Source organism: Octopus sinensis, linkage group LG23 (assembly GCF_006345805.1).
Source record: "Octopus sinensis linkage group LG23, ASM634580v1, whole genome shotgun sequence".
Lineage (NCBI taxonomy): Eukaryota > Metazoa > Mollusca > Cephalopoda > Octopoda > Octopodidae > Octopus > Octopus sinensis.
The window spans coordinates 28388191-28404931 of record NC_043019.1 but is presented as its reverse complement, the minus strand read 5'-3'; the positions used below and the strand labels follow the sequence as shown (position 1 = coordinate 28404931).

The 16741-nt window shown below is 37.1% G+C and overlaps 1 protein-coding gene across 8 annotated transcripts in view; it reads right to left on the bottom strand.

Annotated features, from left to right (window-relative positions):
* LOC115223589 (AP-3 complex subunit delta-1) overlaps nt 1-16741 on the bottom strand; it is an 87538-nt gene that overhangs the window by 22014 nt on the left and 48783 nt on the right. For all 8 annotated transcript variants that reach the window (XM_036512353.1, XM_036512355.1, XM_036512357.1 and 5 more), the window contains 9 exons: nt 15591-15736; nt 12198-12346; nt 8910-9036; nt 7293-7396; nt 6124-6355; nt 4396-4541; nt 3636-3734; nt 2549-2609; nt 1325-1393 (listed from right to left, as the gene is read on the bottom strand). In XM_036512353.1, coding sequence (XP_036368246.1) covers nt 1325-1393; nt 2549-2609; nt 3636-3734; nt 4396-4541; nt 6124-6355; nt 7293-7396; nt 8910-9036; nt 12198-12346; nt 15591-15736 — 1133 coding nt within the window. The remainder of the gene's footprint in view (nt 1-1324; nt 1394-2548; nt 2610-3635; nt 3735-4395; nt 4542-6123; nt 6356-7292; nt 7397-8909; nt 9037-12197; nt 12347-15590; nt 15737-16741) is intronic.

The following is a 16741-nucleotide window of genomic DNA, read 5'->3' as shown; positions in this document are numbered from 1 at the left end:
AGTCTCTTTTGCCGAACCGCTAAGTTACGGGGACGTAAACACACCAGCATCGGTTGACAAGTGATGCTGGAGGGACAAACACAGACACACAAACGTATATACACACACACACACATATGACGGGCTTCTTTTAGTTTCCGTCTACCAAATCCACTCACAAGGCTTTGGTCGGGCCAAGGCTATAGTAGAAGAAACTTGCCCAAGATGCCACGCGGTGGGACAGAACCCGGAACCATGTGGTTTGTAAGCAAGCTACTTACCACACAGCCACTCCTACGCCTAAGCTATGAAATAATACAAAATTAATTCAAAATAATGTGAATGAATAAGTATTACATTTGACAGGCAGTAATCTGGATGCCAAAGGGCTAAGGTGCAAGCCATGGTTTACTTGTGAAAGACCAGTCCAGTAGTTGCTTAGTCCTACAAGTCCCATCTTTCCATGCCACTGATCTTATCCAAAGGAAAAGCAAGACTAACAGAATTTGAAACCAGTGTCATTGCAGAAGTTGCATTCAGAATGCAGAGAACCCTAAAAGATATTGTAAGGCATTCCCTCTGATATGGTAACTATTCTGCCAAGCCATCATTCTGGACTGCTACATTTTTTTTAATAAACATCAAACATATGCATGCCTTTCCTCCCTTGGACACAAAGACCTGTTGAGGCAAGCGAAGTCGATATAGAACCTCATCCGACGACAGGCACCCATGCCAACCCCCTTTGCTTGCGAAGACATGTTGGGGAAATCGAAATCGAAATTGAATTGAACCAGCCAGGACCCCTGGACTGGTGGTACGTAAAAAGCACTATCCGACTCGTGGCCGATGCCAACGCCGCCTCGACTGGCTTCCATGCCGGTGGCACGTAAAATGCACTAATCCGACCGTGGCTGTTGCCAGCTCCGTCTGGCACCTGTGCGGGTGGCACGTAAAAAGCACCCACTACACTCACGGAGTGGTTGGCGTTAGGAAGGGCATCCAGCTGTAGAAACACTGCCAGATCAGACTGGGCCTGATGCTGCCTTCTGGCTTCACAGACCCCAGTTGAACCGTCCAACCCATGCTAGCATGGAAAGCGGACGCTAAATGATGATGATATGGAAGGCAACGTTGACCATGACAAAATTTGGAATCAGGGCAGAGACACACAGAACAAATATGCTCAAATGAGTCAGTCAATTCACCACCGAGAGTAAATCTACAACTGTATTATGCAGTTCAGTATAATAGCAGCTATGCTACATTACATTTTAGGAAGCCAAATTATATATCAAATATGCATAATTACATAATATCATGTATAAATAAATGCAATACTTACTTTGCTTTTTCCATCATCTTTCAAATAATGAGGATTATGCATTTGTTCAATTCGCCTTTGTTCACGTCGCTAAATAATAGAAAAGTTTTAACAGGATTATATATAACTAAGAGAATATCAAAGGTGAATATACTGGTTTGCTTCAATACCTGTTGGTGAGGGTGGAGGATAGACATACTTATTTAAACCAATCTCAGCACTTCATGATTATAATGATTCCAATGATAATGATGAAGATGATGATCTTTTCTACCATAGGCACAAGGCCTAAGATTTGGAGGAAGATGGATAAGTTGATTACATCAACACCAGTACTTAACTGGTACTTATTTTATTGACCCCCAAAAGGATGAAAAGGCAAAGTTGGCTTCAGTAGAATTTGAACTTGGGACAAAGAAATGGATGAAATACCTTTAAGGATTTTGTCCAGCCTGCTAATGATTCTGCCAGCTTGCCCCCTTGATGATAAATAATAATAATAAAGATAATCCTTTCTTTTCCAGGAGCAAGGCCTGAAAGGAGGGAGGAGTAAGTTGATTATATTGACACCAGTGCTCAACTGGTACTTATTTCACTGACCCCAAAAGGATGAAAGGCAAATTCTACTTGTTGCTGTTGCTGCTAGTGATGATGATACTTTCTATTAAGTATTATGAACTTCTTTGACCCTGCAGTCCATCCAATGAGGCAACTGTTATTTGAGTGTTCTGGCTCAAACACAGGTCACCTCACATAGCCACTATCCACATAAAATGCTTACAACTTGCCATTTTCCTATCCAACTTATGTGAACCCACAGCATTTAATTCTATTTCCAGAGAGAGAGACTTTTCAAACTGCTGACTTATCCTTCTCACATCAGATACCTTGAATTTGATGGCAATAGTAACAAAGGATCATCTCCTTTATCACTGTGAGTTCATCTCCATCATCAGTGATCAGCACAGAAACAGGTCTGCCAGACATCTGCTTTCTTATGTCACACAACGTTGATGAATTTAATGTAAATAAAATTTAACACCAATAAAACCTCCATCACAGCTGAGACGAAACCCTTTAAGTACAGGCTCTACTTGCCCCTCACATCTGGCACAAGAACTTTTAAGTATAAGCTCTGCCTGTCTCTCATATATTGGTTTCATAATTTGCTGTCAGACTGTCTCATTCAAACATTATACCTGTGGAAGACAATTTACACCATTTGACAAGTGAGAAGGTACTTACCCTTTCTAGTTCTTCTTCAGTTGGTTCAGCTATCTTTTTAACATCATTTTTATAAGTTGATCTTCAAAGAAATGTCACAAAATTAACAGTCTTTCATATGTTAATGGTTCTTAAGTGAACCTTAAGAGTTGAATTTTTAAAAACAAATGCTTTGGTAACAGAAAATATAGTCTGTTTTAGAAAGGAAATACTAATGTAAATCAATTTCATTATTATATATCAATAAAGATAATGAATAGAGTCGTTAACAAATATTTGTTAATTAAAATCCTATCACTAAATGTTGCATCTGATGCAAACAGGAAAAGAGGACTAAAAACACAAGTATATATATATATATATATATATATACACACACACATTTATATCATTAATAATCAGTAGAAGTTACAGAGTTACTCAAGGGCTGAGAGATTCATGCATTGGTGCCAATACACAAAATTCTCAGCCCTTGAATCAGTGTAACTTCTGCTGACTGCTTATATATATATATATATATATATAAAAGCAATAATTATAACAATATAGACAATATTACTGTCATGTGAAGCAAACAGGAATTACCCCGAGAGATTTACGGAATGACTGACACTAATAGTAGTCATAGATGTTAACTACTGATTGATGTGGTTAGCCATAACCTGGAACACAACTGAGAGCCACCACAGTATCCACCTGGATCATATATCCCTCCAAACTCACACACACATATACATACATATATATATATTAACATATCAGATTGACATCGCCTCTACAGGTGCACAGTGAACATGTCAGATATTAAAGTGATCACAGAACGATGCAAGATGAAATGTTTTGCTTAAAGCATCACCTGGTCTGGGAATTCAAATCACAATCTTGTGATTGTGAGTGCAACACCTTAACCATGAAGTTACGTGGCTGCACTCGTTATCAATGTATAAATACAAATATACACTAGAATAAAGAAGTTAAAATTAGTAAAGAGACGTAAAACAACTACTTCTAAAATATTATTAGCAATGGTAGATCAATAAAAAAAAAAATCTTGTGTGTTAAAGACTGTAGAAGACTTTGGCAATGAATATGAGATAAATTAACATACTTGTGGTCGTCTCCTGTTGTTGTAAATAAGGATGTGCCTCTGATTTCTTCATCAGAACTGTCAGATGGAATCTCATTGATCCAACGATCCAGATCCAACCTTGACAATATGAACATAAAAAGGTATTAAGTATGTGTGTGTGCAAGTTACATATGTCAGTTATTTGTTAAATTTAAGAATTACAAAAGCACGTCTTACACACCAGCATATACAGTATTGTAAAAAAAAAAATAGTTACAAAAAAGATGGATAGCAGTAAAAATGTTTTGTTTTTTTTTCAAATATTATACTTTTATCAATTTGACTGATTAATACAAAAATCTAATATTTTATTTTATTATTCCAAGGAAATAAATCACTGAATGTTTTAGTTTTAAAACAGAAAATATGCAAATAATATGCCTTACTAAGATGATGAAAGTCATGAATCATTTCAGAATGCAAAACATTTTGAGTTGATAGAAGTCAGAATAAAAATGGAGGAGAAATAATGTGTCGTTTTGTCATCAGAAATGACTGAGAGACGAAACGAACTTCAGTGGCAACCTTCCAAGGAAAATCTATAAATGACTGTCATTGTAGATGGATAATTTCAAGATGAATGGAGGTGATATGCCACAGAGACATCTATTTTAACAACTGGAGTAAAATGAATAAAAAATGATGACGGAATTTTACTTAGATTCTAAGTATTTGATTGATTAATTTTAATTAAGTTGTAAAAAAAAAAAGGCAAAAACAAAAAATATTCTCCACATACTTATCAGGAACAGGCACTTTTCTTTGAGCCTTTAATGCAACAGGATTCAATTCTCCAGAAAACAAACACGCTATTTCCTCTGCTAAATGATTTCCTTTTTCTTGAAGTTTCATAACATATTTAACCAATTGCAAAACACAACAAGCCTTGAAGAAATTGAAGAAAAAAATAGAGAATAACATAAGAATATTTCCAAAGTACAAATACATACATGGATACAATATGCATCTTTTGTTTTTTAAATATTTTTTTTTTTACTCGTATCAATCATTAGATTGTTGTCATGCTGGAGCACTGCTAATTTACATTAGTTCTTCCTAAAATTGTGATCCTTAGTTCTTGATGAGCCACAGGCAAAAAAGTATATATACAAAGGGGTGCTGAAAAGTTCACAGCTTTCAGGGCATAATGCAAGTCCTGGTTGAAGGCCCAACCTCTCAAGTTTTTTTTTTACAGGGCTTAGAAAAAGTGAAGGACTGCTGCAATAAGTGTGTGAATCTGAGAGGGGATATATTAAATAGCACCATAATTAACAGAACCCCCTGTATTTTCTTTTACCGAAAGCCAGGAACTTTTCAGCACCCCCTCATATTTTGTCAGACTAATGAATATAAATTAAACACTTTTTAATAAACATGAATACTGGTTTCAAATTTTGGCACAACGCCAGCAATTTTAGGGGAGGTGAGTTAGTCAACTGGATCAACCCCAATGCTCAACTGGTACTTAATTTTACTGATCCCAAAAGGATGAAAGGTAAAGTCGACCTCAGCGGAATTTGAACTTAGAACATAAAGATGGAAGAAATGCTGCTAAGCATTTTGCCTGGCACAGTAATGATTCTACCAGCTCTCTGCCTTTATGACCATTAATATTGATTTCTAACTCCAGCAGAAGGCCACAAATTTAGGGAGACTCTCTACTTGTTTCAGTCATTTGACTGCAGCCATGCTGGAGCACCGCCTTTAGTCAAGCAAATCGACCCCAGGACTTATTCTTTGTAAGCCTAGTACTTAATCTATCGGTCTCTTTGAAAGCCCAGTACTTATTCTATCAGTCTCTTTTGCCGAACCGCTAAGTTACGGGGACGTAAACACACCAGCATCGGTTGTCAAGCAATGTTGGGAGGACAAACACAGACACACACAAACATACACATATGTATACATATACATATATACAACGGGCTTCTTTCAGTTTCCGTCTACCAAATCCACTCACAAGGCTTTGGTCGGCCCAAGGCTATAGTAGAAGACACTTGCCCAAGGTGCCACGCAGTGGGACTGAACCCGGAAACATGTGGTTGGTAAGCAAGCTACTTACCACACAGCCACTCCTGCGCCTATTTATATATAGTCAATTAAACCAGTCTTGATACTTGAAGAGTACATTACTTTATTAGTGCAGGCAGGACGAAAAGCAAAGCTAGCCTCAAGATTTGAACTCATAACATAAAGGGCCAGGGGTCGCACCAGGTCCATAGTCTGTTTTGGCTTGGTTTCTACAGTTAGATGGCTTTCCTAATGCCAACCACTCCACAGAGTGTACTGGGTGCTCTTTACATAACACCATCACCAGTGCTTTTTATGTGGCACCAGCACCTACGCTAATGACTCTAGCAACCCACCATCTTGAATTATTAATCATTTTTTTTCTTTCAATAACAATACTCTAATGGATTTCTAATATCTAAATCTAAAATCAATATTTAGGAGAGAAATATCTTACCCGCTCTTGAACTTCAAGATCAGCGCTCTGTATAAACATTGGTAGTTTATCCAGAAGCATCTGACCAGTTTCTTTCATTGTGGCTTCATCTTCTTCTTCTTCTGCTTTCTTCAAGATATTGGAATATAATTTCACTAAATTCTGAACATACACACTCTGAATATGACCTGGTAAAGCGGTAATCTTGGGGCGAAGCATAGCTTCCAAAGTAGACTTTGGATCTTTCAAATACCTAAAATAAATTGTTTTTAAAAGGAATATATAAATACATATATACACACGCACATAGATATACATACACACATATATTATATAACAGTTATGATTTGTAAATACCATTTATGTAAATGATTGATTACATTTTCTAGTCAGTTTATCTGACATAATGTTTTAAACCAACTTTCCCTGGACCACCCTCTACTAAAGTCTTCATTATATTATGACTTATATCATTATATTCCAATTGGCCAACACCGACATAACATATTCCACTCTATATAAAGTTAGATATTTTAATAAACTTCTCCAAAATCTTGATTAAAATGAAAATTTATTTCACCTTTTGGCATTCAGATTAATCTGTCAAATGTAAAGCTTATTTATTCATTGTTTGGAATTAAACCCGCATTATCTCTTAGCTTCAAGATTTTGATGATGTGATTGATTCATCACCAACATTTAATGTCTGTTTCCCATGTTGGCATGGGTTGGATGGCTTGACAGGAACTTGCAAGGCCAGGGGTCACACTAGGTTCCATAATCTGTTTTGGCTCAGTTTCTACAGTTGGCTGCCCTTCCTAACACCAACCACTCCACAGAGTGTACTGGGTGCTTTTTATGTAGCACCATCACCAGTGTCTTTTATGTGGCACCAGCATCCACACCAGTGCTTGTTACATGGCATCTTGGTTTTAGGATCTCAATTCTGTTGTGGTGGGCAGGTCTTCTTTGATACAACAATGTGCCAAATATTTTGGTACTTTATCATCTCCTTCGTTATTTTTAAAAAGACATTGTAGGGTAGGTTTGAGAGGCTAAATATAGTCAGTTTGAAGATAAAACAGGTAAAATATCTGGGCAAGTTATAGCTGGTTTAAACGCCAAAGGGTTAAACACAAAAGCAGTCTCCTTCAACAAATTTTGGAAAAAATCAAGATGGATTAGCTTACTCAGAAAATTCGCCACATATCCAAGCAGCAGCATAAAGCACTTCACAAATACCATTTCTTTGAGAGTTGGATGCAAGTACATGAGAGTTGTCGAGCAAAACAGCCTAGAAGAATTGAAAATTTAGTGTGACTATAAAATAATTTTACATGTTGAAAATGAAAATAGTTACTTTATTCTCCAGCACACAAGCTAATATACAGGGTATCCACAAAGTCTGGGTACATGGAGATTCACACATACTTTAAGAAATCATTATTTCTTATATTTGATTCTTTATGTTATGATTTTATTTACTCCATGTACCCAGACTTTGTGGACACCCTGTAGTATAAAGTGTAAATCATGTAGTATAAACATTCAAACATTGTCACTATCTTTCCAAATCCTGCTGCATTTCACATGGAATTTAGTCTGCCTAAGTTATCTTGGTGTATAAGTCAGCCTACATGTTTTGGTTATAAATTTTGGTCTAAAAATTTGACTTGTATGCCAGAAAATATGGTTCAACAAACCATTTGATTTGTGTTATTACTTAAGTTATACATGTTCGTGAAATTAGCAATGGAAATCATCAAAATAGAAGTTAAAACAAAAACAAGTTTTCCCCATTTATTACTGTATTTACTGAGTAAGTTTATTGTGATCTAAGTTGTCAAGGTGAAATCCATCTGCAATGTTTTCTTTTCATCTTTATTTAGAACCACCACAATTTCTTTTACCTTGAAGAAATCCCTCAAGACATAACTTAGACAGACCTTTAGTGGATCTTTTGGTATACCCAAAGAGTTTTAGGGTTTTAGTTTTCCCAAAGGGTTTTAAGGTTTTAGATCTTAAGTATGCGTCAATGAGGATAAGGCAGTATATAGCTCAAAGGTCAGTGAAATCTTGACGCAAGGCTCATCTCATGGTTTTAAAAGACCTCCTATGGTATGAATGAAAGATCTTGCCATTTAATGCATTCATACCATAGACCAGGCATCTCCAACCACTGGGCTGTGGATCATTTGGTACCAACCCACACAAATAAACATTTTATTTCTATTTCATTGACTATCAAAGTATGCATATATATGTTATTTATATATATATATATATATATATATATATATATATATATATAGCTATATATATCATCATAATTTAACATCCATTTTCCATGCTGGCATGGGATGAATGGCTTGACAGAAGCTGGCAAGGCCATGGGCCATATGAGGCTCCATAGTATTTTGACTTTGTTTCTACATCTGGATGTCCTTCCTAATGCCAACCACTTAACAGAGTGTACTGGATGCTTTTTACATGGCACCAGCACCAATGCTGGTGTGTACGTAATGATTAAATTATATATTATTGACTTTATTTTGCTTTGTTATGAATGTGATCGTCCTGGTCCATGGAATAATTGTCTGGCATGAAACAAGTCCCAAGTGCAAGGAATATAAATGTACTGTAGACCTTTTCCTTCATCTTCACAGGGGGCTGTCATTGACTTTAGAATATTTTGTTTCATGCTAAATGCAAGAACAAGTCTGACAATGTATAATTAACAATGGAAATTTACCAACAAAAGTTAATACAACAGCAAATCAAACATTTTTTCCAATGTTACTACTTACCATTTGCTGAACAGCAAAATCTCTAATAGTTTGGACCCGTATAGCAACATCCAACATTTGACTAGCAATAAGTTTCCCATGCCTTGTGCCTTCCATTCTAGTCAGTTCTACTAATATACTGACATACCTGAAAAAAACAAAACAAATGTACATGTGTGTGTGTATGCAGTTTTTAATGCGTATCAAAAGATTATATACATATATCTCTATATCTATAAACAGCAAAATATCTGTGTGTCTGTGTGTCCTTTATACAAATCCACAATTTTTCATGTAAAAGGCTTGCATTTTCTATGGGCTTTCAAAACTGTCTGAGGGTGGTTGTGAAGATCTTATCATTTCCCCAGTCACCCCAGAAAGCCATTAAAAAAAAAAATTGATAAATCGACCCCTTATGCCCAACAGTTGAATGCTCGTGCGCATTTGCAGACAGTCTGTATGACTCAGCGCATTTTTGTGTTTTGCTAAGACACGTTATCATGTGTTTTGGCTTTCAAACGTGCACGCTTTTTGATTTGAGAAATGCAGGGAATAATTAACGAATTAGACCAAGTGAATGACAAGAGAGCGGGATTTTCATGAAAGACCAAATATACTTGATTATCACTATGACCTGGCGCTGCCGGGTCTAGTGCTAGTATATATATATATATATATATTATATATATATATATATATATATATATATATAAATATATATATAAAATCTCCCACACTATTTCTAAAAATAGCAACCATCCTTGCAAAACACACATACGATACTGGAGATGAAGAAAAAAGGTTGGCTATTCCCCTAAAATTCTTATAAAAAATTATGATTTCAGATGAACTTTTGACAAAGCAATACACGCTTTCTCCTATCAAAAACTGCCTACAAATTTTTTCTTTATACATATATATATACTTATAAACAAATATGATCTCTGATGAACTTATAAACAATTATGAACTTCAAATTTTCTTCCCTATATATACATATATCATCATCATCATCATTTAGCATCCGCTTTCCATGCTAGCATGGGTTGGACAGTTCATATATATATATATATATATATAATTATGTGGTATGTCTTCAATAAGTAGAATGGCACTTGGTTAGCTATGATAGTAAAAATTATGTTATAATAAAAACCACAATTCCTGTTAAATACAGCTACCCAGGGAAGCTGTAAATAACAAGACTTGTAGTTTTTAATATAACAGCATATATACAAGGTGCGATGGGTAAACTGTTGCCATTTTATATTTTTAATTTCAGCATGCACATTGTTTGTACTTGATTTTGTGGTCTACATAGTATAGTAGGGTCAGTTGGGTACTGTCTGTGAGAAAATTAGCACCATAACACAATTCATTCTACCAGAAATTTGGAAACGACATGCTGTACTGCTTGGCATTCAGAGTGTTTGGGTGTTAATCTGAGGACATGTACTAAGAGTGATAAAAATCAAACATCCAGTCAACATCATGGTGATTAGAGCGATCAGTAGTGATGGCGATGTTATGCCTCCATTTCTTGCCACACAGCCTCAGACTCAACATGCAGGCCTACATCAAGTACCCAAAGGAGGTAGTGCCCTGGGTCAAGAGGGTGGCTGCTGGAAGACCCTATATCTGGCAACAGGACTCTGCACCATGCCACACAAGCAGGAGAACCCAGTCATGGCTATCAGACAATTGCTGTGACCTTGTCACCCCTAACATATGGCCAGCTAACTCCCCAGACTACAACCCCCTTGATTGTTATGTGTGGGATGCAGTTGAGTGAGAGGCCAACAAAACTCCTTGTGACACCGAAGATGAACTGAAGGCAAGGATTATGGCAGCATTCACCAACTTAAACAAGGAGACCATCCAGAAGAGTTGCAGGAGATACCGAAGTTGTCTGGAGGCCGTGGTTGAAGCCAATGGTGATTCCATTGAATAAATTTCCTCTTTAGTATTTCAAGAAATTTTTGTGAAATTTTGGTAAATATATCTGTTAAAATGAAATGTCAGTGTTATTTTCATTTTTGCATAATTTAGCTGACAATATATTCACTGCACCCTGTACATATATATTTAATTTTTTAATACCAACCCATCTATCTCAAGTTCTATCGTACAAAACTAAAAAAAATGTTCATCTTTAATTTAAAACTTTCCAGCATAATTTTATATATAATAAAAAAACAACAAAAAAACTTTTCATTAAGTTTCATATTTCAAATACCAAATTGATGTGAAATAAGATAGTTATTTTACGAAATCCCTCCAGACTTAAAACTATTTTCAAAATTAATTAAAAAAACATAGGCAGTGTTGTATTTCAGTAAAAATATAACCATAAAATAGTTAAATAAACAAAATAATTAAATATTCCACTTTCCTATTTAATTATTTTTTTTTACAAGTTTTGCAAAGATACATCATCATCACCAACATTACTGCTTAAAGTCAACCTTTCCATGCTTGCATGGGTTGGATGGAATTTACTGAAGTGGATTTTCTACAGCTTGATGCCTTTTTTGTCAATAACACTCACCTGTTTCCAAGTAAGGTCTGCTTGCAAGATGGAGACACTTATACCTATCACATGATGTCAAGGTATGAGATGCACATAAACACATATATGTGTATTTGTGTGATGGGCTTCTTTCAGTTTCCATCTACAAAATCCACTCACAAGGCTTTAGTGGGCCTGAGGGTATTGTAGATAACACCTGTTCAAGGTGTCACACAATGGGACTGAACCTGAAACAATGTGGTCATGAAGCAAACTTCTTACCACACAGCCACAACCTGTACCTAAATATATACTCTTTACTCTTTTACTTCTTTCAGTCATGTGACTGTGGCCATGCTGGAACACTGCCTTTAGTCGAGAAAATCAACCCCAGGACTTATTCTTTGTAAGCCTAGTACTTATTCTATCAGTCTTTTTTGCCGAACTGCTAAGTTACGGGGACATAAACACACCAGCATCGGTTGTCAAGCAATGCTAGGGGGACAAACACAGACACACACGCGCATATATATATATATATATATATATATATATATATATTATATATATATATATACATACATATATATGACGGGCTTCTTTCAGTTTCCGTCTACCAAATCCACTCACAAGGCTTTGGTCGGCCCAAGGCTATAGTAGAAGACACTTGCCCAAGGTGCCACGCAGTGGGACTGAACCCGGAACCATGTGGTTCGTAAGCAAGCTACTTACCACACAGCCACTCCTATACATAAAAAAACATTGTAAGTAAAACAAAAAGGGATATATTGATTACATACCATTCAAAATTGATGACATACTGGTAATTTGACTGGCTACAGATCTCTATAATCTTGGATAACAGCTCATCTCTATAGTGAGAACCCTCTGCTTTGTCCATATGAATCATCAACTTCTTGACTATTTCCATCAGATTTTTCTTTGAAACCTACAAAGAAAAACATAAATTAAAAGTTATAAAATAAAAAAAAAGAATTGTTTATCTATCAGCTCTGTCTGGCAACTGTGTCGGTGGCACCATCCGTTCGTGTCCGTTGCCAGCCTCGGCTGGCCCCCGTGCCGGTGACACGTAAAAGCACCGTCCGTTCGTGGCCATTTGCCAGCTCTGTCTGGCCCCGTGTCGGTGGCACGTAAAAGCACCATCCGTTCGTGGCCGTTTGCCAGCATCGCCTGGCCCCGTGCCGGTGACACGTAAAAGCACCGTCCGTTCGTGGCCGTTTGCCAGCTCTGTCTGGCACCTGTGCAGGTGGCACGTAAAAAACACCCACTACACTCGCGGAGTGGTTGGCGTTAGGAAGGGCATCCAGCCGTAGAAACACTGCCAGATCCGACTGGGCCTGACGAAGCCTTCCAGCTTCACAGACCCCAGTTGACCCGTCCAACCCATGCTAGCATGGAAAGCGGACGCTAAATGATGATGATGATGATGATGATGATGTAAAGAGAAATATTTAATTTTGGTATGAGGCTACACATGTTGTGCTAACCAAACTATGTAGCCTCGTGGCCAGTTTAGTTGACCAGCTCCAGAATCAGTGATAAAATTGGTTGCAAAATTTTTAATGAGATTTAATCGAATACTATAAGGCTCGTGCCAACCATACCAAGGAGATCTATGAGCAGAAGTATTCCAGTCATGACCATACCATTTTTTTTTTTTATATTCTAGGACTACATTAGCCAATATCTTCTTTCAGTTTTTAAGAAAGTAGGGTGTAATTTGAGAGTGTTTTAACTACTATTTCTAATGCAGTGGTTCTCTGGTGGGCTCGATGAAGCATTCAGTTTAACAATCTGTAACTAAATGTCAATGAATAATAATTTCTAATTTAACCCTTTAGCATTTAAACCGGCCATATCCGGCCAAAAGTATTCTGCCTGTTTTATGTTCAAAATGGCCAGATCTGGTCTCTCACACCAACCCTACAATATCATTTTTAAAATTAACAGCTACCTCATCAAAATCTCAAAGCTACAAGATAATGCCTGATTAGTTCAAGGCAATGTGGATGAAAAAGCATTAATTTTGGTAGAATAATGTGAACACTAAAGGGTTAAGCGCAAAGCCACCAATTGAGGGCAGGGTGAGTAGTTGATACCATCAACAGCAGAACAAATACTGCAAAGAACTTTGCCTGATGCTTGACAGATTATGCCAACCCACCAAATAAAGCAAACAATTGGTTTACTTGTTTCAGTCATTAGACTGCGGCCATGCTGGGGCACTGCCTTGAAGAATTTTTAGTTGAATGAACCAACCCCAGTACTTATTCTTTTGAAGCCTGGTACTTATTCTATCAGTGTCTTTTGTTGAACTGCTAAGTTATGAGGACATGAACACACGAACACCAGTTGTTAAGCAGTGGTAGGGGACAAGCACAGGTATAAAGACACACACGCACACAGATATAAATATATGATGGGGTTTTTCAGTTTCTGAGTACTGGATCCATAACAAGGCTTTGTTAAGCCTAAGGCTACAGTAGAAGACACTTGCCCAAGGTACCACACAATGGGACTGAACCCAGAACCATGTGGTTGGGAAGCAAACTCCTTACCACACAGCCATGATTTTATTTGCCATTTATAATAACAAGTCATTTGAGAGCCTATAAGAAACAAAAGTTTGGCACTATACCATTTACTATACTAACGGTTTGTAACATAGGTACAAGGAAAAGAAAGTTTGGAAGAGAAGTTTAGTCAATTAAACTGACCCTAATATTTGACAGACACCTATTTTATCGACTAAGTTGCCATAGGTGAGATTTGAACCCATAATTTAATATAACGGGGTCTTAACTAAATAACTGAAAGGCATTTGGTCAGCTACTATGACCAATAGCAGCAAAATTTCCCTTAAACTAAATCCTATTCTCTTAAAAAAAAAAACCCAAAAAAAACAAAGAATATAATCCTAGATACATTGTGTGTGTGAAACTAAAGAGGGGATGCCATGGTTGGAATGGTTTTTGTCATAGGTCAACTGCATTGGGGATGGTCTGGAGTTAAACAACAAAAGCAATATCAATGTTCTTTTTCTGATAAAGAAGGGCATTGTCCAAAATGACAGCTTTTGAAGGATGATATACAGAGAACAATGAAACAACTGTTCTCTGTATTTCCAGAATTTATCTTTACAATGAATTGTTTAAGAGGAGGATATATAACTAGTTCAATGCTCTTTATACAATTCAGTTCTCATCCAAACATAACTCTTTACTCTTTTACTTGTTTCAGTCATTTGACTGTGGCCATGCTGGAGCACCACCTTTAGTCGAGCAAATCGACCCCAGGACTTATTCCTTGTAAGCCTAGTACTTATTCTATCGGTCTCTTTTGCTGAACCGCAAAGTTACGGGGATGTAAACACACCAGCATCGATTGTCAAGCGATGTTGGGGGACAGACAGACAGACAGACACACACACGTATATATGACAGGCTTCTTTCAGTTTCCGTCTACCAAATCTGCTCACAAGGCTTTGGTCAGCCTGAGGCTATAGTAGAAGACACTTGCCCAAGGTGCTACGCAGTGGGACTGAACCCGGAACCATGTGGTTGGTAAGCAAGCTACTTACCACACAGCCACTCCTACGCCTGTACAGAATATTCAAAATATCTTCATTCTAACATCCTCATTTTCCTGCTTGTATAGGTTGGAAGGAGCTTAATGAAGCAGATATTCTATGGCCGGGTGGCGCCTTTCAGTCACCATCTCTCACCTGTTTCCAAGCAAGGTGATACTTCTCCATAGACAGGTGTCTTTTTGCAGAATATTGGAAATGAATGACCTTCATTTAGAACACTGAGTGCTGTCGAGACAAGGAGACACAAGCATACACACACTCACACACACAGACATATATATATGACAGGCTTCTTTCAGTTTCTGTCAACTAAATCTATTCACAAAGCTTTGGTCAGCCTAGGGTTATAGTAGAAGACATTTTCTCAAGGTGCCATAGGGTAGGACTAAAACCAAAACCATATGGTCAGGAAGCAAACTTCTTAACTACAAAAACAAGAAGATTTATTTTATTTAGTAAAAAACAAAAAAAAACAAGGGAGGTGGGGTCTGAGATGTCTCGGGTACATTAATTTTAATCACACTCTTTAAAGGTTAATAAAGGGTTATTAAAAAGGAAAAAACCACATCCAAATGTCACTTACCATTCCATACAAGAGATCCAGTGCACGAAGCCTTATTGACTCATCTTTATCATCAAGACACTGAAGAATGAGATCTTTGTGAGCTTGAACACTTTTGGGATGAGTAGCCAAGATTTTGGACATCGCTAATAAACCCAGATATTTCACTGCAAATACATATAAAACAGTTATAATGCAATCAATTTTAAGATTTAATGCAATCAATTCCATTTATGAAAAAGCATTTAAAAATACTTCTGTAAATACACTCTGGAAGTAGAATTGTCTGGCACGTGTTTTGATCTGAGATTGTATCTTATGCCTTTTACATCTTTCAGTCATTAGATTGTGGCCATACTGGAGCACTGCCTCAATTTTTAGTCGAATGAATTGACCCCAGTACATTTAAAAAAAATTTAAGCCTGGTACTTATTCTATCGGTCTCTCTTGCCAAACCACTAAGTTAAGATGTAAACACACCAAAACTGGTTATCAAGCAGTTGTCACACACACACCTACGTATATATATATATATATAATATATATATATATATATACATACATACACACACACATTTTTTCAATTTATGAGCCCTTTTCAAGCCTAGCCAGGCTCATGGGCCCGGTTTCCTGGTTTCTGTGTTCCCCCCAGCTGGACAGGACACCAGTCCATCGCACCGTTACTCAAGAAACAGGAAGAAAGAGTAAGAGAAAGTTGGGGCAAAAGAGTACAACAGGGGTTGCCACCACCCCCTGTCGGAGCCTCATGGAGCTTTTAGGTGTTTTCACTCAATAAACATACACAACGCCTGGGAATCGAAACCGCGATCCTCCGACCGTGAGTTCGCTGTCCTAACCACTGGGCCATTGTGCCTCCACATATATACACAAACATACATGACAGGCTTCTTTCAGTTTCCATTTACCAAATCCACTCACAATACAGTGAGTATACTCAGCTTGAATAGTCAACTCTGAAAAAGTTAAACTTCCTCAGAATCCAAAACTTGTGCCAAAATTTGAAACCAATATTATAGATTATAGTAAAGCAGTGAGCTGGCAGAAGCATTAGCACACAGGGCAAAATGCTACAAAGCATTTTATCCATTATTATATCCTGAGTTCAAATTCTATGGAGGTTGATTCTGCCTTACATCAGACAAAAGAAAGGT